This window comes from Apostichopus japonicus, chromosome 10 (assembly GCF_037975245.1).
Source record: "Apostichopus japonicus isolate 1M-3 chromosome 10, ASM3797524v1, whole genome shotgun sequence".
Classification (NCBI taxonomy): Eukaryota; Metazoa; Echinodermata; class Holothuroidea; order Aspidochirotida; family Stichopodidae; genus Apostichopus; species Apostichopus japonicus.
In genome coordinates this window covers 3868319-3895876 of record NC_092570.1, presented here as the reverse complement: position 1 = coordinate 3895876, position 27558 = coordinate 3868319, and the positions used below count along the sequence as shown (strand labels likewise).

General features: G+C 33.6%; 1 protein-coding gene across 1 annotated transcript in view; it reads right to left on the bottom strand.

The window, feature by feature from the left end:
- Window positions 1-27558, bottom strand: part of LOC139975397 (guanylate cyclase soluble subunit beta-2-like) — an 88751-nt gene that overhangs the window by 16266 nt on the left and 44927 nt on the right. Inside the window, exons 7-8 of the mRNA XM_071983364.1 lie at window positions 11209-11647; window positions 7497-7817 (exon numbers count right to left, since the gene is read on the bottom strand). Of these exons, the coding sequence (XP_071839465.1) occupies window positions 7497-7817; window positions 11209-11647 (760 nt within the window). The remainder of the gene's footprint in view (window positions 1-7496; window positions 7818-11208; window positions 11648-27558) is intronic.

Genomic DNA, 27558 nt, shown 5'->3' with positions numbered 1-27558 from the left:
ATTTTATACAGGACAGATGGTAAAGCGGTCTTCTTTGTTTTGTTGCAATAGCAAAAAGGGAAAATTCCCCGTTTACTATTAATTGTTATTCCCCTGATTTTAAGAAAATTATTGGGCCTCTCAAAAGCCTTCTGGAGAAATTTGTTTTGAATTTGAATTGAGAAATTGCTTATAGTCTCATGAATAATAGAGAGATGTGAATGTGTGCCTCTTTTACTCTAGCTAATGGTAAATCCATAATTGCGTTCTATACTAGTGTCTTAACTGTAGCCTTAAAATATTATCCGAAATTTAGTAAAAATGTGTAAGTTTAATACCTTTCTTTCTTATTCTCTTGTCTTTCTCTTTTGTTTGGATAATTTATTTCGCACTCATAGAGAGACCTGATTTCTACTTCACTTTTCTGGCAAGTTTCATTATCATTTCTCGACATTTGTGCACAATGTTTTGTTCTTGGAAAATAAGAATATTCATATTTATATATATATATATATATGTATATATATATATATATATATATATATATATATATATATATATATATATATATATATATAACCTGATTGCATGGAACAAATTATCAACATTGTTCAAAGAAATTGGAAGTTTGTCACAACAAAATTTCGCATTCCGCAGTATATTGACAAACGTTCAAGAAAGTTTACATTTTTGCGGCCTTATGGCTGGCTACAAATTTTTAGACATATTTTCATTTATTTGACGAATCAAAATTACGCTGACAGTGTTCAAATTTCATTACTTATTTTTATATATATAAGATTTATAATATATGAGGCATTTTATCTTGTTTCTTCTAAATTGTCCTCTTTTTTTGTCAGTTTCAACATCGTTCCTCTTTTTGAACAATATTCACGACAGGTTTCTGATTACATCGATGAATTATTGACGTGTCAAATCAGTTCTGCAGGAACAGTCGTAAATAGATACAGATGCCACCTACTGGGGATCCATTCCCACAGTTTCATGTCAACTGTATCTTAAAGAATGAGTGTTGAGGGCTTCTCCTATTTTATGCAGTCAATTTAGAGTCTGAGTCACAAGGGAAATACCACACAGTGTGGTATAGATCTTACGACCTTTGTTTAGCTGCGGCGAGAAAAGTCACACCACTGGGGTATACTACATCACCATAAAACGTTGTGCCCCTTTATAAAATAAATATTTAAAAAAAAGTGTAAACAAGACGCATAATCCATAAAATCCTTTAAAAATTAACCTTACTTATACCCACCCTTACAACCTTGGGATAAGATGTGTACCTTACATGATCCCCAAACTAATTTGGTTAAAATATATACACTGCATCAAACTCATGCTATGTTACTTCCGTTCACACGAAGTCTGCATGCGTGTTTGCTCAAGATGCGTCGGGACCATGAAATCTTGTTGCTTTATTAGGCTACTCAATTAAGTATACAACCAAATGCACGCATATTTACGAATAACCCCAAATTTTACGGCTTTGAATAACACTGTATGCTCTGTTATAGATAAAGTATGTGTCAGCCCAGGGCTCTCTATAGTATAACAGCTCCGTGACATTAGGCGACAAAAAGAGTGTTCGCGTACAATTTCTTATCCAAAATAAGGCTCGGTCTAGCTTAACAGAGCAAAGAGACTGTGTTATATCCCAAAGGTGTTGTTGACTTTCTTTCTGTTTGGTTTTGTAATCGATTAATATCTTAAGACAAAAGGCAAATTGTCTTCCTGAGACTATGAAAGACAATACGTCTGGCTCGATTTCAGCTGCGAAGTTATGAAGTAATGATACCAGTGTGTGACATGAACAATTAAACAGTAGCAATGTACTACAATGTAGTTATACGTTATAGTTAAGCTTGGTTGCATCTAGAGACAACATTGATATCGCTGTAGTAATACAACACAGGTTACTGTATATTAAACTGTTCAAATACACTGGTACATTCCGACTAATTTAACACTCTGCTCTACTGTTTAGAAGTGTACCCACAATGCACGAATGTAATTTGTCCAACATTCCATACCGTTAAAATGATTCTAACTTCACCTCTATATTTTGGAACATAATTAAATTCTTGGCGTGATACATACACTGCTTATTATCATTATACGTTTATTGTATACTATTATAGTTCGAAATCGAAAACAGTGTTTCTCATGAAATATCAAAACAAATTGTGCTACTTAAGGCATCCATTCCAAATTAATATTCATGATTTTTTAATGTATGGATGTCTTTCTTGATAGTATGTGAAGTGTTCCTGCTAAGTTAATTAATTGATTGATTTGGTCGATTATTCTATTTTTTTGTTCTTTTCTAAAACGGCTAGGCTCGGGGCGTGTTCGCTCGAGATAAGGATTCATTGGGTTATTAGAGGGCGCACGTAATGAATCTTTAAAAAAAATGTTCACGTAACTTACTCTGTTTTCTGTCAAATTCTCCTATCCTGCTGCGTTCCCCGGCAGCATGCTGTGACAGATATTATACAGGTTCACAGGGACGCAACCACTTATTTTGTACTGAGCGTGGAGGCAACAAGGGGGGTGGGGGGGGGTAAGATGTTAAGTCGTCCAGGGGAGGGGTTTAAGGAGCTGGGTGGCCCCCTCTCTTTTAAAAAATTGTGATGAAATGAATTGTGATTAGACGCAAAAATCGAGTAATATTTTGCAACTCTTTAAAGCAATGTTGAAGAATTGTTGACTGTCTAAGTTGTACCTCATAAACACGTTATTTATTTATGAACCGTACACTATAGGAACATTTTGTCATATTCCGTCTGCTCTGACTCCCCCTGGATTTTTTTTAGATTTTTTGGGGGGGAGGGGGGCATGAAGCTCGCCCCCCAAGAATTGTACGTAGTTACTCCCCTGCAGGTTCATGCTGTGAGCCTTGCGTTAAAGACATGTAGGAAACTTCTAGCAGAAATGGTATGGAATAAAAGTTCACCAGAGCCAAATGACTAATTTTTCAAGAATAAGATCTTAAAAATGTCACAAAAAAGACAAGAAAAAAGATAAGACGGCTCTGTAACGTCATCTACAGTGTTTACAGTTCTCATCCTGCGTTTTGTAAATTTTTGGAAGAAATATTTCTCTCAATGCTATTTTACAACTAATAGTCTTTAGCAGACACTTGTGGCCACTTGGTATGTGTTCTCCACTTGTTCTTGTTAATCCCATTTCTGAAAGGATGACCACGTTAACAAGATATATAGATCTGCAGGCCAGTTTTCTAGTCATTTGCATGTATATTCCTTAAATATTGATCATTCGATCGAGTGCAGAGAACTAACTCAATTTAAAGTAGCTTCTTTTATTTAATTTATTACCTCATGAAATGACGGACTTACGGAAGCGTAGAACAAGTCATCTCGACAAGTTGTCTAGTAAGTGTGCAACTCGTCAATCTGCAGAAAATTGCTGCGTTGACGAGATCCGTTATCTCGTCAAAACGTCAATTTTCTGAATTTTGTCACGTTACCATCTCGACAACTCGTCAATTTGCAGAAAATTGTCGTTTTGTCAAGTTGGTAACTCGTCAATGCAATGTCCCTTCTACGCTTCCGTACGGACTTGTTTCATATTACGGTTTTAAATGTCATCAATATTGATCCCATATGCAGTTATTGCTAAATATAAATCGGAAGAAGATAAAACCATTCACGGTACGGTACGGTTTAGGACCAGACGTTCTGAACCGCGCTATAAAATTATCTCCAAAAATTCACCAGTTTTGAATAAAATAGAATGGTATATCTCGCAGGCTCAACGTGTTTAGAGGTGTTCATAAAATGCTCGTTAAAATGATGTTGAAAAATATTTTATTATAATACATATAGGCCTTCAATATATACATATATATATATATATATTATAATATATATATACTATATTTATAATATATATATGTATAAGGTGAAAGTACAAGATATAACTTAGGATTATAGAATACAGAAGGCATTAAGTTCGTATATACATATGTCAGTAAGGCTCCTTTAATCTAACAGAGATTCGTTCTGACTGAGAGCATCTGAAGGACCTTAGCCTCCCTTGAAGTGTGATCAACGTCATATCACATGCAACCACTATGACGTCAAAATGTAAAATCGTTTATAATTCTCCATGTTGTTCAATCCTTATGGGAGACAATACGTGACCGATGTTATTAAATTTGAGGAGTACACACTTGAGAAACCTTCTACCGAAATGCTAGCAGCTTTTAAGGTTTTTCTTGTACATTTCTTGATTACGAACGGAGGTACTTTTTTCCCACTGTCGTTGCTAGAAAAGTAAAAGCATAGGTTATCTGTACAACATTGTATTCGCTATGTTCAAGCACACGCACTGAATCATTAAGATCTTCACAATGTAAAAAAAGTGCGGAATTCTAGATAAAACACAACGCTTTTATCTGTATTTAGTCAACGCAGTTCCTTTTGTCAAATGTAATATTTACAGTGTAGGCTATATTGTAGTAACACTAGTATAAAATTGAGTCCTCTTGCTTGAGCTTATCATCTTGTACTCGAAATTGTACTCATAGCAAAGTAATTTATATTTGTACTCGTCGTACGCATATTGATGTTTCCTTACCTTAGGCTTTAGACGGGCTTCAAAGTTTTTTTCCACTTTTATGGTCATAATTGGATTTAAAAAATTGTTAATATTGGCAAAATTGTTTTTTAATTATGTCCTTAAGTTAACAACGAGAACCATACCTGACCAAAATCATGGCATTTGCGTTGTGATTCCGAAATTCGGGGGAAATCATTATGGGTATATTTTGGGATATAAAATTTAATAATAAAAAATTAGCATTGTTAATGTCTTATGTAGTATATATGCATTCCGTATTAAAATATCAGGAATCAGGCGTTATACTAATATCTAGATGTTATTTCCAACAAATCCTTTGACAAGCCTACCGGTCACATGAATCAAGACCTAAAAGGGTATATCTAGTTTTACGGTTATATAGCTTCACGAGTTTTCCCCTTTTATTAGATTTTGCTACAAGGTTATGTCTTCACCCGCAAATTAATTTCACCCAAAGGCAAAGATGTTTAGGGACTCTTTTGCCGATCCAACGAAATATCCTGTCCCAAATAATAAGGCATGTGTTGAAAATTGTTTATTCATGTTGAAAATGGCTTTATTTTCCAGACCATATATTAATCTATTCCTTGGGTAGAATATCAATTTCAATTAAAGTTTGACTGCCGGGTATAACCTAATTCTGAGAGGCCTCTTGCAGATAGGTTTACAAGTCCAGTTATAATCTTCCCTTTGTTTTTTACTTATTTTTATATATTTGTATTTTTGCCATCGAGCCTTATCGAACTCAATCTGTGGAATGTAGTTCCTATATTTTCTCCCTTTAGTTGTAAGAAACAACCATTTTGGTATTTGATTTGTATACTGTTGCTTTCTTTTGCTAAGATTAAAGTTTTCGAGATCGATAATATTGAATGGACAAAAAAAAAAACGGGTTCCCGAATTAAGTTTCGTTAAGTGAGTTATTTAAAATATAAATGTGTAGATTAAAATAATATTTCGCTCGGATACTGCCGCTATTGCCGAACTAACAGATTAAGGTCTCGTAGAGTGTCGTAAAGTGTGAGAAAGGGAGACTGGTTAATGAGGCCACTACTGTGACCCCTCATCTCATCCCACCCCACCCACCCCTCCCCCTCCCCAACCCACCCTTAGAATATGATGGTAATTCAAATAAGTGCCCCCTCTAAGATTGCTTTAGAAATGGAAAATCGCCATTATTACCCAGAATTAATGGGACTATGTCCGTACTGGTTATGGTACTCGCATAGGACTCGGACTTGTGAATTTGAACTCGTATATTTGTACTCGAGTCATTTTAATACTCTAGCTATACTACTATTACTACTGAGAGATTGAGTACTCGTATTCGCGCTAAGAGACTTGTACTCGCAAATTGTACTCATACCAAGAGGAACTCTATTTTTATTCGCTCTCATGTAGTTGTAATATTACTGGTGTTATACCTCTGGAAACAGGTTAGGAACTTTCATATTGCTCACTGATGCGCAAACATCAACAAATCATGGTAAAGCCATGTGTCACAACATTTTTCCTTCACCGAGACATTAATTTATTTACAAATTCTTGATTTCTCGAGAAATCCTTTGAATAAAGAGAACCTTAAGGAAAGTAAACTTCGGTACTTTAAACATTTTGTTAAAATGTACCTTGAAAGCATAAGCCTTCTTATTGCTGTAAATTGCCAGCCAGGCCCTTTGTAGGTTTGTATCAGCCTTAGATTACACCTTTCGTGGTATGTTAATATCCTTAATATTTCTTATGTGATTCAGAAAATACAAAACATTGCAGCTTTAGAAAGTTCCTAAAACTTTAAACGTTATCTGCAAGACTTGGACAATGAACGTGGATTGCTATAGTGGTAAGATCTTAAAAGGACATGAGAGGCCTAGGCTGCCTAGCTGTAATACCTCATACCACAGTAAAATACGAGATAGAATATGTTTCAGGAGGCATCCCCTGTATACCGTTAGATATTAACTGGAACTCGGTCATTTGACTTTGCTTTCAACTTATACATTAGAAGGTATAGTTTTTAGGTTTTCCTGGCTCTCGTTTTTATTTCTGAGAGAGAGAGAGTCCTGAAAGCAGCACACAGCATACTAATAAATAATATATGTATATTACTCTAAACTCCATCTCTCTGAATAAAATACATTACGGTTGGATACGGTAATTTAGCTGGGTTTCAAATATCTCTACTTTTCTCCCAAAATCTCATTTCAATCAACCACGAGACTGAATAATGAATTATTAATCTGAGTTCAATGAAGATCGTCGTCACTGAACATAATAGCAACCATTTTTCGAGGTATTATCACGCACCGATAATTTTGGATATCCCAGGACATAAACTAGGCCGATATCAAAAACAGTATTTTCTGCGCGGGAGCTGCATTACAAAACTGCAGTGTTCTCATTATGATGTGCTGCCATAGTATACAATATTGGATAGTATAACACGGAAGCATAGTGGGTTCATCATTTCTGTACTACAACTGGAAATGTTTCAATGTATATATGTATATGTATGTGTGTGTATGTATGTATGTATAAATATATATAAATAAATATATATATATATATATGTACATGTACATATACAAAGATATATATGAATATGTATGATAATTGGTTTGTCTGCTATTCGTCGACTACATCAGCAGGCTACTAACTTCATGACATCAGCGAGAAATTGTTGCATATTCATGAAGCAACTATCGTCAGTAGTAACAGGCGTTTTAAAGTTTAATTGCCGATAGTTTGTTTTCTAGCTTACTTATATCGTCATTAATAACTACAAACTGTACGTCATCAAGTTATAATGTAATACATGTATTTCAAACATATATAGCTGGGTATGAATATATAAACCATCAGTCAAATGGATTTTTTTCTTAAATGACCACGTGACCTACCAGCTTCAACCTTCTTTCCCTCCCTCAGCTGATCTGCGACCTGTCTCGGTAACATGGAATGAAGTAACATATCGGTCTTCTGTTTCTCCGCCTCTAGATCGTTCAGAGCGTTCCGTAACTCCTCTTTCTTTTGTTCGAGTTGTTTACCCAGCTCGATTTCAGCCAATCGTTGGTGGTTGAATAATATCAGGTCCCTTGTGACGTCATGTTGGGGAATATCTGATAAATGTAGGCAGCGATCTTCTAATTCCTTGAGGCTAGCTACTCTGGGTGAACACACGTATAACATGGCGTTTAAATTCTCCATCCAAATCATTTGACCTGAGGTAACAATCAAAGACAAAGACAAAAAACAAAAATCGATCATACGGTTTCAAATGATTGTTATTTTCCAAAACGGCGCTCCTTGATACAAATTTTCGACATCTTGCTCTTGGGTGTTTTCCACCCTTTTTTTAAAAAGGATTTAGAAGTGATGCATAGTGTGGAACTATAATTAGCTAGCATTGTTCCTAACCTTCTAAACATATGCACAGGTGTCCCTTAGGGGGGAAGAGAGGCGGGGGTGGGGGTAGGTCCTTATGTCAAGTTAACAGTGGGCTGACGTCGCACAATTCGCGTAACCATATGTTACGTTATCAGTAACCAAAAAACAAGGCTAAATATTGACGAAACGTGGGAAGTTAATTAATTAAATCCGCATATTTTGACCAGATACAAAATTATAGTCTTCAAAAAAATCCCTGTATATATTCAATTACATCATCACCATGGCAACTATCACGATATTTCCTGTGAGTATCATTAGGGTTAATAATTCAATTTGGCCTTGGTTGAATGGATATGGCATATTTTAAAGGAAAAAAAAACATTTTAATCTACCAAACCTTTGTCAGATTTTGCTTCTATAAATTAGTGAAACACGATATATCTTGTGATCGTATCTGCTTGTGTTCTGTGGCATATTTTTGGTTGTAGGCTGTTGTGCTGAAGTTGCTTACAAAGCCACTCACCCATTCAAATAGATAAATACTAATAGCAAATTCTCTAATATATATATATATATACATATATATATATACATATGTAATATCACAACAATATTCATCTTACAGAGCTTATATATGATGTATTTGCCTCATAGGTTGGTATCCATATACTTTTTGAATTTACTACAGCTAGCTAGCTTCTCCGCAGAAATTAATATTCCGGCCTTCATCGGTGCAGTTTACGGTCGTCTCTAGAGTTCTTTAAAACGTTCTCACTAGAGATTTTGTAGATATTGATGAAACATGAACGTAACAGAAAATGGACTACTTATATATAGGCCTATATAGTTTAGGAGCACATAGGATTCTTGACTCAGTATGCGTGAAGCATTTTTTAGCATAATGCAATATACGCTTTAATGGAATTGAAAAATCCAGGTAAATTTATTAGGCTAAAAATCTATAAACGTCGGCTTGACGCTAACAACTAATAAAATGTTGATCGTTTTTTTATTATCACGATAAAAACTCCAACGCCCTTGTAAAGGTTCAAAATTATATTTTGTGTGAGTGGCATGAAGAAACTATGTGTTTCCACGTCCGGATTATCACTCAAAGCATAACTTACGTGAAATCAATATTTGCAATTAAAAAAGGAAACTAGGGTTGTTTTTGGCTGACATGGTTTTTAGACTGGAAAACAAGTATATGCCATCGATTCTACTACTCTCATAGTGAAGAGTGGGAATATTGTGACAGTTTAGATCATAAAGCAACGCTAAGGGTTTTGGTCCTACTTTCCAATTATTATGCTAGCTTTTTCCTTGTACGTGTTTGTGAAAGAAAAAAGTAAATAATATACTATAGGTCTATGGGTAATTTAGGTCATGTGAAAATTAAAAAGTGGTAAAGCAAATGATGTTTCCTTTCTTGCCCAGGAGTGTCTGTGGAAGATTTTATCGTGGGTGTGGGCTGGCTTGTCCCTGTTGGGGTGGGGGAGGGGTGGGGATGGGGGACGGGGTGTTGGATGCGCAAATCGTGAGGGCAGTAGGACATGGGATTTTGATTTGAGGATGCCAGCAACAAAATATCTTCAAACCTGTCCTACAGAAATTAATCCGTGTTGCACACTGTATAACAAATTCCAGTAATTCAATGATGTTTTTCAACAGCATGGTACTTTACATTTTACAACAAAGGGCATTTGTAAAATAAGAAAGGGCACCTTTAAGTAGCAAAATTGAAATCAAAATATATCATTTACTAACAAAACAGGCACAACTCTTATTTGTAAAGAGAGGCACTTTCTGAAAATGAGACTATCGTTTCTAATTATAATTCCAGTTATTTCTCATAATTTTCTCACTATTTTCCGTCTAATGTGGTAAATAACCAAGACTGCTGTACCATATAATGTAGACAAAAAATAAAATAAAACATGGTAATAAAAGCTGCATCAAACTAACCATAAAGTGATCACAAACCTTCATGAACTTGAACAATCAATTAATGTTTCATCGAGTCAACTAAGTTAACCATTGTGTAAAAGTAAGTGGGCTTGACATTTCGATCCTAGTTTATCCCCTACCTATCCTCTTCCCCTGTTGGTTTCTTTCTTCTCTCCATCCCTTTCCTACTAATCCTCTTACATCTTTCTCTTTGTGTTAACCCTGCTCATTAACCTGTCTGGATTCTGTGCGTGTATTTGTCCCATCTGTTACTGTCACTTGTCATTTAGCCTTTGAAGAAGATCCTGCTGGGATCGAAACGTCAGGCCAACTTAGTTTTACACATTCTCTTACACAGGCTCTCTAGTGTATAAGCAGTTTGCTAACACTTTCGTTTCATTTAAGTTAACCATTGTTAGATTTGACGCAAATACATTTCAGACTCAAGCTATTGCGTTCCCATGCAGGTACCTTTGATGTCTCTTACATTGATTTACACTTAACTTTTGTCATATTACTTTTATTTACTAGTTTATTTGACAAAAAATATCAAAATTCAATGTCTTGAAAGCGGAAATTAGTTCGAAATTAAACTTGATGACAAGGTTAAAGGGAAGTAAAATAGTTTTTACAGCTAATTCTGTGAATAATTATATGTTTTGTGACACAATTTTAAATCAAATATTGATAAAGCTGTGAAATAGTATACACTCAATGATTTTTTAGGCCACCGTATAATTAGCGGCCACCGCTAGGCCACCGTATAATTATACGGCCACCGTATAATTAGCTCATTATACGGTGGCCTACCTCGCGAAAGCCCTTTATCGGTGAGAGATGTGAACATTATATGCAATCTTATTAAACGTAAACGTTTATGCGATGAAACTTGTTGCCATGAATATGACCACCTCGGCAACATTTCAGAGACCAAATTTTCTATAAGCAAACATTCGCGATTGATTTTATGATGTTTCTACTTGTGCGGAAATATTTTATATTTTTGTGGCAATATTTACTCTATCGTTAATTTGGACATTTTACGGGGACGTAAAATAAATCCTTGAAATGTAACATCTTAAAGCGTTTCATATAAGATAAGCAAACAAATTCTAAATCGTCTTATGAGCAGCAGCAACAAACTTTATCAGATTGACCCTTGCCTAAACTGTTAAAGTGATATATATTGTAACCTTAGTCAAACCTCCTTCATACAAGATACCTGCACGACCATACGTGAATTCTTAAAGCGATGTATCTAAATTTGTTGCTTACCTCGAAGTTGCAACATCGGTCTATCTTTTCCCCAACCTTGCGTAATCACAGATCTCTTGGTCTCCAGAACAAACTGCATATTGATAAATTTTCTCATACTGGACAATTTCCAATCAATTTGTGGATGGATTATTTTAAAGAAAGAATCAAGGGTATCGGCTTCCGTACTCTGTAACGTTGGTAACAGTCGCTGTATATGAAGCCCTGTTTGTAAAGGTCTTAAATAAGAATCAAAGACTATGTGGTAAGGAAAATATTCACAAAAGACTTCCTGGCTCAGCCATAATCGTTCCGGATAAAATGGCGTGAAATTAGTGACAAGGTTCATAATCGATTGGCTTCCCGGTACGATGTCTTTCTCGATGTCGTTTCCCCGATTTTCGGTGTCTATAACGTCATCGGTCGGGTCGTCATCCATGACAGGTTTCGTGCTTCCGTTCTGGAAGAAAAAATTTAGCCAAATTTGGTTGGTCAATCAACAGACTGAATGATATATAATAAATATCCACAACGGTAATTTGAATAGTGCTTGGAAATAATAATAATAAAATCCTCAAATCGCCTCGAAAGAGAACTAAACATCCATTCACTAATATATTATGTTTTATCTCTGTGTCGGCTGTTATAACGTTATGTCTATACTGCGGTATAGAGCGGTTATGCGAAAGAGACGTTACTGTTCAACACGACTAGCGATTGGCTAAGAGGCTTATTCATCAGATGAGCCGACCTTTGCATAATCTCTTGACTTGCCTCTGATGTAGAAAGCAGGAATACCATTTTGCTTGTCCCTGTGGAACTGTGCCTCGACTCCTTGGGAAAATATAAGCAGAGTGTTAATAAAAAAAACAAGCATGTCCTGCTATGGTTCAGAATTAATGTTTAAATTGTCGAGTCTTAGAAACCAGCTTGATAAAAACAAAACAAAATATGCGTCTTCATTTTCATTCAAATTAAGAAATTATCCCTACGGGGCGAAATCCTTCTAAAAATATACCAATATTGAAAAGTGCTTCTATAACTTTTCTATAATCTTCTTAAGTTGTCGACGAATCTAGAAGCTGGATCAATAGTCTGGTGTTGCTGTGATGTTAGGGGAGACAGCTTTACTATTCATTAAAACCGATCCGTAATCATTAATGAATGATGACTGTTTTATGAAAATAAAAGTTTGGTCGATTTTGCCGCTAATATTATATTAATAATCATAACAATAATAATTATAACAGTAATGAATATTCCATACCGCGAAACGAAATCGACTATAATTGTTAGAGATCAAAAATAGACATAATATAACTGCCATCGGGATTGTTGAAAGATTGTGTGTTAATTTCTCTCCAATCCTAGCCAATATCTATCGCGGCCTGCATGTCTTCCGCGCCATTAAACTCTCTCATATGATATAAGCTTTAAGGGTTTGTTAGCTGTCACAATAAATCAATGGTGATCAGATTAATGACGCGAAACCTATGTCGACTTAAGACGATTCTGACGACCATCTTTTATCCTATAGGTCAACAAACAGTCATAATAGTATGGATTAAATGCATTAGAGCCCATTAAACATGCAAACGAGGAGTAAATAACCTCATTATACTTCAGTGAATTTTAAATTCTCACCGCGCACAGTTTTTATGAAAATGGTTGAAATATTTCAAAGAAAGTGGTTTGAATTCCAGTCAGCATGAAGTACGTTTAGTTTTATTGGATAACGGTGTTTTAGCGCGTTAACCTATTAACTAGCCATAAAGATTTATAATGATGACTTTGCATATAAATAGAGAGTTTTTCTTTAAAGAAGCAAATGCTTAGAATTCATTAATAAATATTAACTATATGTATATATAAATATATATTTATATACACAACTGAAATCGTAGATATATATATTTATATATATATCAATAATATATAGTCAAAATAGTGTAGTATATTGTACTGTTTCATAATAGAATAATTCCGATTCAGTATAAACTGCATGAAAAATATGTTGAAACTGTATTAGGGAATAATGAGCACCTGTAGATTTATGAACCCAAATTCATAACTTCAAAATGTAATGTCCCATTACATTCCTGTCTTCACAATCTTGCTTCTTTCTCAATACTTCAGAAACATTAAACTTATTATTCTCTATTTTAAAATTGCGTTTCACGCAGACGAATTTAATAATCGTAATTTTGCGTTCGCATAGATTATTATTATTATATTTTTTTTTGGGGGGGGGAGGGGGGTTCTTCTCGGAGAAGAAGTAGGCTTGCGTCACCGAGAGGAAAATAATGATCACTCGGCTTTAGTTCAATAATTAATATAACGTATCTTTAGCGTATCTAGTGTATCAATATTAATTACAAAAATTTGTGACAAGCATGCATATTATATAGTAACATAAATATTATATGTGTAGTTTTGCTGATAACATTTATAGAGTGGCGTCTATCCTCAGTCTCAAAGAAATTATGATTTTTCTGAAGATTAAAAAATAAATTCCCTAAACTATTAGAATATTTGATAACTTTCATCATTATTCATAAAGAAACTCATACACGCTTTTTTTTCTTCTTCAAAAGAAAGTGTTGAATAGAAAGTTGAATGTCTAAAAAAAGGGGACTGGAAGGCAAAATAAAGAATAAGTGATTTGAATTAAGTAATTAATTGAAATTGGACAATAATTTTGTCAACTTTGGTATTCAAAGGAACAATGGGAAAAAGAAATAAATATTTTAATTAGATCTGATGTAGTATAATATAGAACTGGTTTAAGTCCTATTATAGAAGACATATAATTAACTTGTTTCCTCGGATAGAATGAAAATGGGAACTTCAACTGCAGCAAAGCTACAGGAGAGTGAAATATGAACAAAATAAACTTAGAAACAATTATTTTTAATTATTCATTTTCACAAGAAATTCTGGAGGTTTATACCTACGCGGTTGGTTAGGTTTTAGTCTTTTTTAAACGTTATTTATATTTATGTAACAAGTATTTTTATTTATTTAAGTATATTAAGCATATTATGCATATTAAACATATTTGGCATATTAAGCATATATGATAAGTATATTTAAGTATATTTAATTATATTTAAGTATATTTATGTAGTTTTACGTATATTTAAGTATATTTAAGTATTTAAGTTTATTTTAGTATATTTAAGTATATTTTAGTATATTTAACGATATTAAAGTATACTTAAGTATTTTTAAATATAATTAAGTATATTAAGTACTGAAGTATTTTTATATTTGTGTAACAAGTATTTTGAACAAGATACTGCGTGTCATAGTTATTCTCTGATAATTTACACTGTATGGAGGTATTCTTAAAAGCTTGCAAACTATTCGAAAACAGAATGCTATATTAAATGACAACTAAATGTTGTTACAGAAAGACTTCATATACAGGTTTTATTCCGGTGATTGAAGTTGCTGGTTTTATATATATATAAATATATATATATATATATATATATATATATATATATATATATATATATATATATATATATATATATATATATATATATATATATATATATATATATATATATATATATATATATATATATAAACGCTGGATCAAAACCTCATCTTTAATAGCACTTTATATGAGAAAGATGTTTTTCTTTGGTGATATTTTGTAAAATGCATCAGTCCACAGTAAAGTGAATGATATTACCAGCATGGTTATTGATATGTTAATATTATGTTTCTCTTTGTATGTGATATATAGCGACACGTAATCACAGAGGGAAGTCATATTTCTACAAAAGAGTTTTTGTTTTATAATATTCGAAATACAGAGAACTTTGACAGATAAGCAAAACATGAAAAATGTATCACATTTCAAGAACAAATCAACAAGAAAAATTGCAATTTAAGATACAGCTAAAAATAGATATTATTTAATCAATCATATCTCGGCGTGTCAGGGACACGATAGAGAGGAGGTTTCCAGCTATTACAGTTGGAATATTTTACTTTATATATTAAAACTTTACATTTTATGTTTCAGAATATCCCATTAATAATTTCTTCAGACTTTATAATATTGTAAAGACTTTGGCTACAACCTGACAATTACATGCTATGATAAATTTCATATCAGAATAGCCAAAAATTTAATTGATCATGGTTTAAAAAAAATATAATGCAATAATTGCATTTCTTTTTTTTAACTGAGGAGCAGCCCCTTTAAAGATTTTTGAAAAGATATTATTCATTCTTCATTTCGTAAATTATATAGATTAATTCTTTTTGATTCCGCGTCTGCAGGCTTATGAAAAAAAGGCAAACATAACATGGAAATGTTATGCTGCAAATGGAGACTTTATGTAATATTGTAACTATTTTTTATGGACGTGTGTTCATATAATATCGTAAGCAACAGTGTGATATTTAAGGAATAATTTGCTCAGTCACATTTACCAAATTATTTCGTATCAAATTTCAAACTTAAAGGAGGATTGTTTCGTCAGCCTCGTAACTCAGATGGTATAGCCACACGACTGTCACTTGACGCATGCGCATATATCCATTGAATGTCAACTAGAATAGTTTATATCTGAAAATGTGTATTATTTGATTTGGAAGGATATATCCAAATATGGGTGGGAAAAAACATCCCGTGGGTAGTGAGTTTTTGCCAGATGTCGGAAAATTTACCCGCGGGTTCCGGAGTTTGCCGACAGAGACCGATGAAGGAATTTTTTAACATCAAGTTCATTATGTTGTCCAAGGTGTCGAGAAATGCGTGAGGAGGGAGAGGTGAAGGATGGGGACCGGGGTGGGGGGGGGGGTTAATTGCACGTCCATATATAGAATACATTCAGGAAAAGGATGTACCTTCTGAGACACCATGTTCAACATCATTTATGTACAGCATTCCTATAAGTCGGTACAAGGTCATCAGGGAAAATAAAAACTACTATACAACACGCTATCCTAAAATGCTTTTTCCCCCTTTTACTTAAGAAATATATTAGACTAACCTACTAAAGTAGACTTTATAAGTTGATGAGGGAGGATAGGGGATGAGGGGACGCCACTACTACGTAATTAGATTTCAATGCCAAACCAGTCATTTACAGAATCCTGGATCTGCACTTGAATATATATATATATATATAGAACCAAAAATAAGACTATAAGCGATGCTGTCTCAAATGCCCAAAAAAAACAACCTTTTTTTTGTATATTTCTTGCAAGTTCTTTTAAAATAGTAGAACCGTTTTGTCGTTATTGCTGCGATGCATGTACTACTGTTTACCAAATACGACCTATTTTTAGCCCCCTCCCCCCAACTCCCAGCTAAACAAAGAAGAAATTACCTATTGCAAATTCAAAGAGCACAAAGTTATATGGAATTGCTCTGGGACGTTAGCCATGACAACAACCATTTAAATTTCTAGGAGCGGAACTCAGAGGTTATTCTTTCGGCTGCTTGTCCACACATGACTGAAGTACTGTGATGGTTGGTCTATTTTACAAAACAATTACACGAAAAATATCATATTTGAAATGATTTTTCTCTGTCCTAGATTCTCCAATTTTGGGCCGGGGTAGATTTTATTTTCTTGTCATACAACAAGATGAAGTGAAAACGATAACATTACGGCTGACCTACTTGATGACTAGAATATTGTGAGAAGCGGTGTAGCCTCCTGATCTTGTAGAACAAAGTTGGTTTTCCTTCAAGTTGATTTCCCGCCAAAATTTATTCTTGCGGACGATTTTTTTTCCCAGCGAAACATTTAGATTTCTTATTTTTATTTATTCATTTATTTAATTTTGCCTTTGATTTATACCCCGAGCGGTGCCTTGGTTCTTGTAAAGTGTGAAAAAGAACTGGTTGTCTTCAATCGTAAACTTTAAGAAGAATTATTTATTTGTTGCTCCCTTTCGATAAGTAATATTTGAAAATAGTTTTACTCTGGTGACACGATCTAAAACATAACATTCATAAATATTTAAAAACAACTATAAGTAAAGTGATAGCCATTAGCAATGGCTGCTTTAGAATAGTAAAAACACTATCTTCTTTAGCATAGTACAAACACTATCTTCTTTAGAATCGTAAAACACTATCTTCTTTAGAATAAGAACAACCAATATCTTCTTTAGCATAGAAAAACACTACCTTCTTTAGAATCGTAAAACACTATCTTCTTTAGAATAGTAAAAACACACCATCTTCTTTAGAATCGTAAAACACTATCTTCTTTAGAATAAGAACAACCAATATCTTCTTTAGCATAGAAAAACACTATCTTCTTTAGAATAATAAAACACTATCTTCTTTAGAATAGTACAAACACTATCTTCGTTAGCATAGTTAAACACTATCTTCTTCGGAATAATTAAATCACTATCTTCCTTAGAATCGTAAAACACTATCTTTTTTAGAATAATAAAAACATTATCTTCTTTAGAATAGTGAACATTATCTTCTTTAGAATCGTAAAACACTATTTTTTTAGAATAATAAAACACGATTTTCTTAAGAATCGTTAAACACTATCTTCTTTAGAATAGTAAACACTATCTTCTTTAGCATAATAAAACACTGTCTTCTTTAGAATAATATAAATACTATCTTCTTTAGAATCGTAAAACACTATCTTGTTTAGAATAATCAAAACACTATTTTCTTTAGCATAGTAAAACGCTATCTTCTTTAGAATCGTAAACACTATCTTCTTTAGCATAGTAAAACACTGTCTTCTTTAGAATAATAAAAACACTATCTTCTTTAGAATCGTAAAACACTATCTTCTTTAGAATAAGAACAAATACTATCTTCTTTAGAATCGTAAAACACTATTTTTTTAGAATAATAAAACACTATTTTCTTAAGAATCGTTAAACAGTATCTTCTTTAGAATAGTAAACACTATCTTAAAATACTAATGAGTCCTATACAACCGTGGAAGCTCATTATTCTTGACCAAAATAATCCCGTTCTGAATTTTTTTACTTTAATCTTTTACTTTAAGACACACCTAACTCGATTTTATGATTCATACAACCATGACACTCAGTAAATGTTAACCGTTCTGTCTGTCGTGAAAAGGACATTCATTGAGTATATGTTTGTCTTGGCTGAATAGAGGTTCGAGGTCTGTAAATAAATAAATAAATCCATTCTGTTTTACCGAACATTATTCGCCTCCTTAAATTTGGCTATATGCCAGTTTGGTGTAATATCATCTTTGTTTGTTTGGCATGAATTAATGTGCCATTAAATCTGCAAGAGGCAATGGTAATCACCTTTAGTGAGTGCACCCTCCGGTAATATAGTTGTGCGTTAAGTTATTTACACTTCTCCGATCAGGTCATTGACATTTTGAGCAAAACGACCACAAATAAGAAATAAAAATTGAAAAAAAAAATCACCAGATTTTACCTTACGTTAGTTAATTCCTCATTATTCTTTCATAGGGGATAAAGGGGGTATCTTGTATTCACATTTCGCATAACTGTATTCTCTTACTCATGAAAAGCCAGAGAAGTTAGAAACCAAAGTAGGTACATTTTAAGCTTTGGAAATTAGAACTTAAAAAACGACGTTCTAACCTTGGTACTTATCATTCAACTGAAAAACAATACATTTAGTTGACGCGTCAGCTAAAATATAATTTCTGTCTTTTTTATTTCTATTGGAAACTATATTTGCGATCAACATGTGAAACAAAACCCTACCTTACATCATCATCAGGATACCAGCTTTTTCAACTCATTTTGCCACACAATTTAATCAGGGTATACCTTCCTCTGATATGATATGACTGATATAAGTTTCCCCACCCCTCCACCCGTCGAAACTTAGTAGACCCCCTGCATCCGACTTAATTCCTTCATTTAAATAGTTCTTGAACCCGATAAGTTTTCATCCAATTTTTCTTACATTTCTGACAACAATAGATGAAACTTTAACCCGTCGTGATAGGGGTATGTTCTTAATAAATTTATGAAGATTTGTGTTCTCAAATGGAATATAAAAGATACCTTATCATTCCTTTGTTAAGAAAAGTCACACAAGAAAAAACTTGGGCACGCAAAACCAAACGAAGAACTGACTGATCCGCTCTCAACCCCAGTCCCTTTGCATCGAGACTGTGATCGTGTGATCATCGTAAGATGTATATTCCCCCTAGAAGGGGAACACACTTGACCCACCGAGAAACTGAAAAATTTGGAAGAATTTGTAATACCTCATATTAATATACAGCTCTTGAAAGTTGGAATAGACAACATGAGTTGAAAGTATTTTCGAGGCGAACATCCCGCCCCCCCCCCCAATAAAATGGTGTCTTGTCCCAATGGATTAGGAAGCACGGTCTTATAGCCTCTGTAACGCCTAATGATCAATAGAATCTTAACGGCTCATATAATTCTGATGACGTCACGTAAAGTATTTTTAGATCGTCAACAATCAGGACAGCTTTACTGTTTAGCGAAGATGCTCGTATTGCATGAAGGGATTGATAGACTATTGTAAGAAGAAAGAGAAATAAAAATACGCTTCTTGTTTTCATGAAAGAATAATTCTAATCCAATATAAAAGATTTTTGCATTAGAATAATATACAGAAGGACGGCCTATACTACTTCATTTCTTTAAGGTATCGTGTACAAACATTTTTTTTTAAGATGTAGCAGAAAGTGACCTAATTATTATACGCACCAAATGTAATTTGAAACAATACGTGTACTTGTACGGACTAATACATATATATAAATATATATGTATATATATATATATATATATATATATATATATATATCGTAAATGAATGACAGACTATAGTACAATACGAATTTAGTGTTTACAATATTTCATTGAATTACGGGGCACGGTGTGTTACACGCACGCATTACGTTTCTGTAATATGTAAATGCGTAAATTACTGTAATGGTGACTACCACCCACGTTTCAAAATATAAAATTAATATGTTTGAAATTTGCAGTGATTGCAATGAAAACATCACAGTAATTTTTAATGATTCACCATGCATTCTATGTTTGCCTTTTGTTTTCAAATATACTCCTCATTTCTACTTCACTGTCACTAACAGTTTAAGTTATTTCCAGTCTTCAGGGATCCCCCGGGATCCCCCGGGATCCCCCGGGATCCCCCGGGATCCCCCGGGATCACCAGTTGCTGTTAATGGATTAGCACAGAAGAGAAGATTTTCTTTTCCTACTAGGAAGGCTAAAAAGATATAACGGTTGATACATCACAAAATCTTCAAGTGTTAAGACTATATTTCTAAGACAGTGAAAGCAAACGTCAAGTTCTACCTATCCCCAAATTACAGCATCAATCACTGACTTTCCCCCCGCTCCTAAACTCTTTCTATATCTCTCTGCTTACGCTATCACGTCGTTTTTCTGATTAATGACAATTTTTTTTTTTACCAAAACGAGAGTTTTCACTTCACACTATCTTATCAAGCTAATGTCAACTTATAAACATGAACTGCTGATTTCTTTCTAACATTTTGCACAAAATTCTAAACTATTGTGTTTTAGGAAATTCACCGTGGTTTAACGTGATTAATTTTCGCGGAACAATGTTGCGTGTTCATATATATTTATATATTTTTAGCATCATGATTGATTTCTATAAAGCATAAGGCAAAATATATCACCAAAACAGGACTAGCATTGTTCGATACAGGTGGCAAATACCTACAGAGGAATGACGACCTTCCATGCTGGTTTCGAACCTCTGGACATACAACCAGCGTCCATGGCCTAGTTAGTTAGGGTGTCCCGGTGGAGGCGGGAAGTTTTTTTCATTGTCCTGAGTTTTCCAACTCGTTGCCATTTTAAATATATATATATATATATATATATATATATATATATATATATATATATATATATATATATATATATATATTATATAATTTATGCCAGCAAAGGCTGAAGTTGTCTTTGAGCTTTAACATATAAACTGATGTAAACTTGTGTGCAATATTAATCATATTATTTCATAAATCTTAATACTTGCATGCTTTTAAGAATTCGAAGCAACGATCTAATAAGCGTATTATTGTGACTTACGGTTATTAATTTTGACAAAGACCAAACTAACAGCAGAAGAAAAATCAGATTCATATTTTGGTCTTTAAGAAGGATTTAGACTGATTGATTGCTCTATAGAGGGTCAATGACTCGTGAATTTCTAAAAAATACCACCTTCGGGCCTTTTAATCCTTCAAAATGGAATAAAAAACCAAAAACAACAGTGACAAGTATACAAAATGAGGTCAACACATAACGTCGGAATTTCCGGGGAATGATGTAAAAACGTCTTAGAAGGCCTCGTAAAAAAAAATATGTCTTGGGGAAATATAACGGACCTTGAAGCATGGCTTACGTCTATTAGTATATGGCATTGCGTTAGCCTGATTTTCAACTTTTCATTGATAAGTACGATGGAAATCGGTATAAATTTGAATATTCCTTTTGTAGGGGTGGCAATCTTATATAGATGAGATTCCCTGTTCCTAACTAGACTACCCCCTGTCGAGAGTCCTTACTGTTTGGGGCTTGAATCTAAATCTTTTGAGTATTATCAAAGCAAATATTTTCTCTTATGGCTTAAAACATTCTGACCGGGGGAAAACATGAGTTGCATGCGTTCAACGTACAATCTCAAATAACTCAAGTTGATATGTTTTCAGCTGTACAGACAAGACGAGTTATCTTAGCTATAAACTTCTTGTACCCGAAGGGGGAACAGGTGTTCTGGGCGTTTTTGCAAATGTCCATTTCCGAATTCTTTATTGCTCAGCAGCTCCAGGAGAAGGAAAGACTGTATTCAAATGCTCTGTTTGGTTTCAATCAGACAAAACGTAAACTGGCGATATAAAAGCGATGGATTCAAAAAGTAGAACGTTCATAAAATTTGGGAACGGGACACAGGGACTGTGGTTGTATCACAACCTATCTCACCCACTCTCCCCTTAGCTACTTCCCAACAAAATATTTAAAAAAAATTAAACGAAAATTGATCCTAAAACCCAATGAAAAATAGGGAGGCATCTTACGGACTACAAAAGCTATTACGCAAGGTCTCATCAAGAACTATGTCAAAGTGTATGAAAGGAAAACACAGATATTATTCGATTGGAAATGCGTCTATTTTATATCGAAAACTGTGAGGTAAAGGCACAATCTAGTCTATGAGCTGCTGATAAGATTGTCAAATGTACAAAATATGACAGCGTTCAATATGTCGATCTTTGCGTTTGCTTTGTCATTTGCATATGAGTCGGAAGGGAACTAGAAAGCTTTATTAAATGGGGATTTAAAGCACACAATAGCTCTGTTAACGAACATTATCATCTCAGTCCAAGTTGTACTTCTATACCAGCTTTAGTTGTCGAGAAATAATCCTTCAGACATCCGACTGTCCGAGGCTTGCCAATGAAAGTGTCTGGACCACTAAGTCTAACTCACAGAACCATAGTTCATTTACTATAGGGCCTTAAATGTTATGCTTACAAATGCATTACAAGTGATGTTGAATGGGAACCAATGATTGCCCCTATATACTACTCTTCCAAACTCATACGGACAATCAAAAATTATATTTACAACCTTGCGTTTAGACGTGAGAATGTTAATTCCAGCACCCTTATATGGACAGTTGACTTCAAGGAACTCAGAGCCACCCCTTGCTATATAATATCCTGAATCTGCACCAAAATAATTTTGCCCCCAACACCCCCCCCCCCCCTCCCCCCCTCGCGAAAAAAAGTACTTGGCTGACTTCCGTCTTTGTGCCTACGATTTCAGTTTACATTTCGAGAGAGGAAATATCCTTTCACATGTCAATCGATTTTAGCTCATCGATTAAGATAACTATTAAAATCTTACATCATGATCCATCAAACTACGTTGTCAAACCACTAATTTATTTCTTCACAACACCTCAATTTAATATTTTACTTAGAAATTACGATTTTTTTTCTTCTCACACCTGACAAATATGTTTAATTTTAATTCTCCATAAAATGAAAATTCGTTCTCTCTCTTTCTCAATTTATCCCAAATGCATTTTCTCAGACTTTCATATTTTACTGCAAAGCACTAGTAACGTTTTACTATAGGCTACAGTAATGTGAGCGTCTTTCTTTTTTTAATCTCCTGTTGTCTTTCGACAAGATCTGCTCTATGAGGAAACCGTTTCCGGTTAAAAAATAAGAAACCAAAAAGTGGAGAAAAGAATCGATTTCCACATGGCTCTTGTGAAACACATATCCTTCTCTGGTTTCAGATAATGAAACAAGAATGTCAAAATTATCCCAAACACATTTTAATCTCACGCGATGGTCGGTGTTCGCAACAGAACCTCCATTGCATGTCACGTCACCTTAACTGCAGTTTATATATATATATATATATATATATATATATATATATATATATATATATATATATATATATATATATATATAGCATTTTCGACTGACATAACTTGACGAGTTTCTGGTTTACCTCACCGCAGCACTACATGAGATGAATCACAATAACAGTTTTTATTTGATAGATGTACATTCTCCAGTCGTTCTTTAAGAAAGATTTGTTTTATTTCAGTCTACATGTCATGTTTAACGGTAATAAACGGGATTAACTGTGAGTCATGAAATTATATTGACGAATTTAAGGAATATTTACTAATATTTCGGCCAACCCAGAGACGTGGTTTGACAAAGCGCATACACACACAAACGCCTATCTATCTATCTATCTATATATATATATATATATATATATATATATATATATATATATATATATATATATATATATATATATATATATATATATATATATATATATATATATATATATATATATATATATATTTATATAACAGGCATATTCCTTGATGTGTGACTGAATATAAAACATAATACGTTTTTCCTAAACTTATTTCTGTTTCGTCATAATTCCATTGAATAAAATCTTATTTTTTCTTCTTTAATCCAATTTCTTCATAATTATATAATTTAAGTAACGTTACACCCGATGATGTCATTTAATAGCCCACACTGAAAACCCTGAAGGCGTCATCTTTTAACAGATATTTTGTAAGAACAAAGAAACCGGCAAAACCTCTATGAAATGACACTGTTGTGACATTTATTTCTTAGGATTTCTGTCATTAAAAAGAAAGAGGAGCGGTATACTATTGAAGTATTATAATTATTTCCATATTTCTATCTGACGACAAGGAATGTGCCCTACGAGGATGAGTTCGGCTAGAAAGGTAATTACTTCATAAGAGATATGTATATATATATATATATATATATATATATATATATATATATATATATATATATATATATATATACATACACACACACACATATATATATATATATATATATATAGGGGAAGGTCATGTTGTTAAAAACAATTAGCCCATACTGAGCAATCAACATAATTGTCTAATGGAATCCCGTTTATCAACTAATTATAGTTTCTGATTAAACGTCTCACCTATCTGACTTATAGTTAATATGAACTGAGGTTAACTAAAACATTTCGCACAAACATGTATTGCCTCATTAAGTAGTGTCATTGCAACGGTATGTTCCTTTTGCGTTAATAGCGACCCCCTCCCCCCACCCACGCATATGTTACATTAGATTAAACAGATTGACGTTCGTATAAAATATTGCGAACCCTTAAAGGACAAATGAAACCCTCCCTGTTACATCAACCGAAACATCTTTACCGCACTATAATGTTACACAGACCATTTTTTTACCCGTGGCTACTTTTATACACAGAAATAGGAAGATAATGCCTTCACTTTGCACGTCATAAGAATATCCACACAAGTTCCCTATTTTTAAATTGTAATTTGGCGTCTGTATTTCTATTATTGTTGTTACGTATAGCTGCAAAAAGTCTGCTAAATTAAATGTTAATTTCATTCCTGCAAGAGATATAGTTTCAAGTCTGGGTAGTATTCGATGTCCAAGTATAGAAGAGAAGAAGTGAAATTGAAAAGAAAGAATGAGTTATCTGGAAGCAGAGTCATCTGGCTTTCCTTAAAACCTTACAGGCTTTTACTATATAATTTAATCGATTATCTGAGCATATAGATTCATCTTGCTATCGTATAATCGTAACAAAGTATGCATGCATAACGCTGAATTCTATAATAATGATTGATTGAAGGATTGGTTGAATAAGTGCTATAACTTTTGTTTACGAATTTATGGATAACGCCTCTCTCTTTCTCTGTCCCTCTACATCGAAGGCTCATCGTCTGTCAATGCTGTTAACATCTTATCAATATTGCCATTAGATTTCAAAACCAGACGTCTGCGTGCAAAGGTAATCAAACAAACTAATGTGCTTAAGATGGTATTTTATGCGAAAAGGTACGAATGTTTCTTAAGTGCCTTGAAAGTGGTTCAGCTAAGTTTAGGATGTAGATAAATACTTTTAAAATTGAAGTAATCGTTCAACATTTTCAGTTCATGATAAATAAGTGATATTTACTAACCGTAATAAGGTGAATACACGTGTTAGTGTATAGAAAACTGTTATAATCCCCCCCCCCCCCATCACATATTTACTCTGTTTCCTGTTTCCTCGATGTTAATATAATCATTTAACCGAGCAATTATTGATCATATGGTCTACATGATATAAATTGCAAAGTTTGCCACCTTAGTCACTTGATAAACATTCAAACATTCGCCTATAATGCAAATGCAGCTCGATATAGTGCAGATGGCTAAACGTGTGTGATTCATACGTGTTCAGAATCTTTGGAATTGCACAATCAGAATATCTGAGTGGAATGAGACTGCCACTTGTCGAATGTGGTCTGTATTCTGAGTATTCTTCAAAAGATGCAGGGGGCGGTGGAGAGGTTCAACCTGTAGGAGAGGGGGGAAATTTGTGGGGGAGGGGAAGTGAGATATGTGACTTGAAAGGGGGGACACAAAGTTAACTCTGTATTGTATACATCCCGTATCACATATTAAAGTACGCGAAAAAATTATTTAAATAAAACAACTGGAAACTTTTCTTAATTTTATTTATTTTCTCAACAGAAGGGGAATTGCTCCTTAACAAAAGAGTTAAGTTTATGCAAAAACCTTTGTCTTTACTATCCAATGGCCACAAAAAGTGGGCATATTGTTTCACAAAATAGAAGGGACGTACCTCCCACTTCCCCCAGGCTTCGTACCGATATGTAGTTTACAATCGATGGACTTACAACAACGATTCAACTTAAAAATTAACTACACATGTCCATTGATCCAGTCAAATATCAACTTTAATAGTTATGTCGACACTATCAGAAGTTATTAGACTTGACATAACTAGCGCAGTTGACATTTGACTTTTTAGGGTGTGTATAAGCGAATAAAACATAACAAAAATGACTATTTTAAACATTTGCAGAAATTACTTTAACATATTCGACAGAGCTATCATGAAAATGTGACTGAATATCAGCGTTTTAATATGTGTTAAATTACAGTAATAATGATATTCAATATACCGAATATTCTACTCTAAGTTATTAAAAGGTTTCTTTACTCTGAAACCCTTTTAACCTAGAAAAGGTTCTTCTATAGGTTCTTATATAGATGAAAACGTAAAAGAGTGACTCGCTTGCTATTTCTCATGTGTACGGAAATTTGATTTATAAAATTAAAAAAATTAAATGTGAAATTAATTCAATGACATATGACTCAAAAGATGCTTGAAGTCATAAAGTATTTGTATTTCCATGTAAAAGTACACATAGAGCTGTAGAAATATTGCCCCTTACTTCTGTATCATTCAACGTGTTTAATGTAGTTCAAATATCAAATCTTAAGTGAAATCATTGTTTCCTTATGCATGAAAGGGTGTTTTCGTCAATATTTTTTCCTTTAGCAGTTTTGGTTGTTGTTTCTTATGGGATTTTCAGCTAATTTAGTAGTAGTAGTACGACCTGTTGCACTTCAAACGACTTTATCACGAATAGGGTATAGCATTTTGTTGCTATGATACGTAATAATATATTGTCACATTAATGACAAATAATATGTGAAAACGATAGTGTTTCTATAATATAAGGAATACCACGTTAACCATACATATTGTATACTCACTATCAGTACTAATACCATGTATCAATCACTATCATTCAGGAGGTAAGTTATTAACTTAGTAAATGATCAGTAGTATTCTGTTCATAGTTGAGGTACAGAACAGTGTCGTCAATGTTGAATTGTTAAGCTGTGTGAAATACGCTTATTTGCAATCTTTTTTTTAGTCAATGATCAGTAGTATTCTGTTCATAATTGA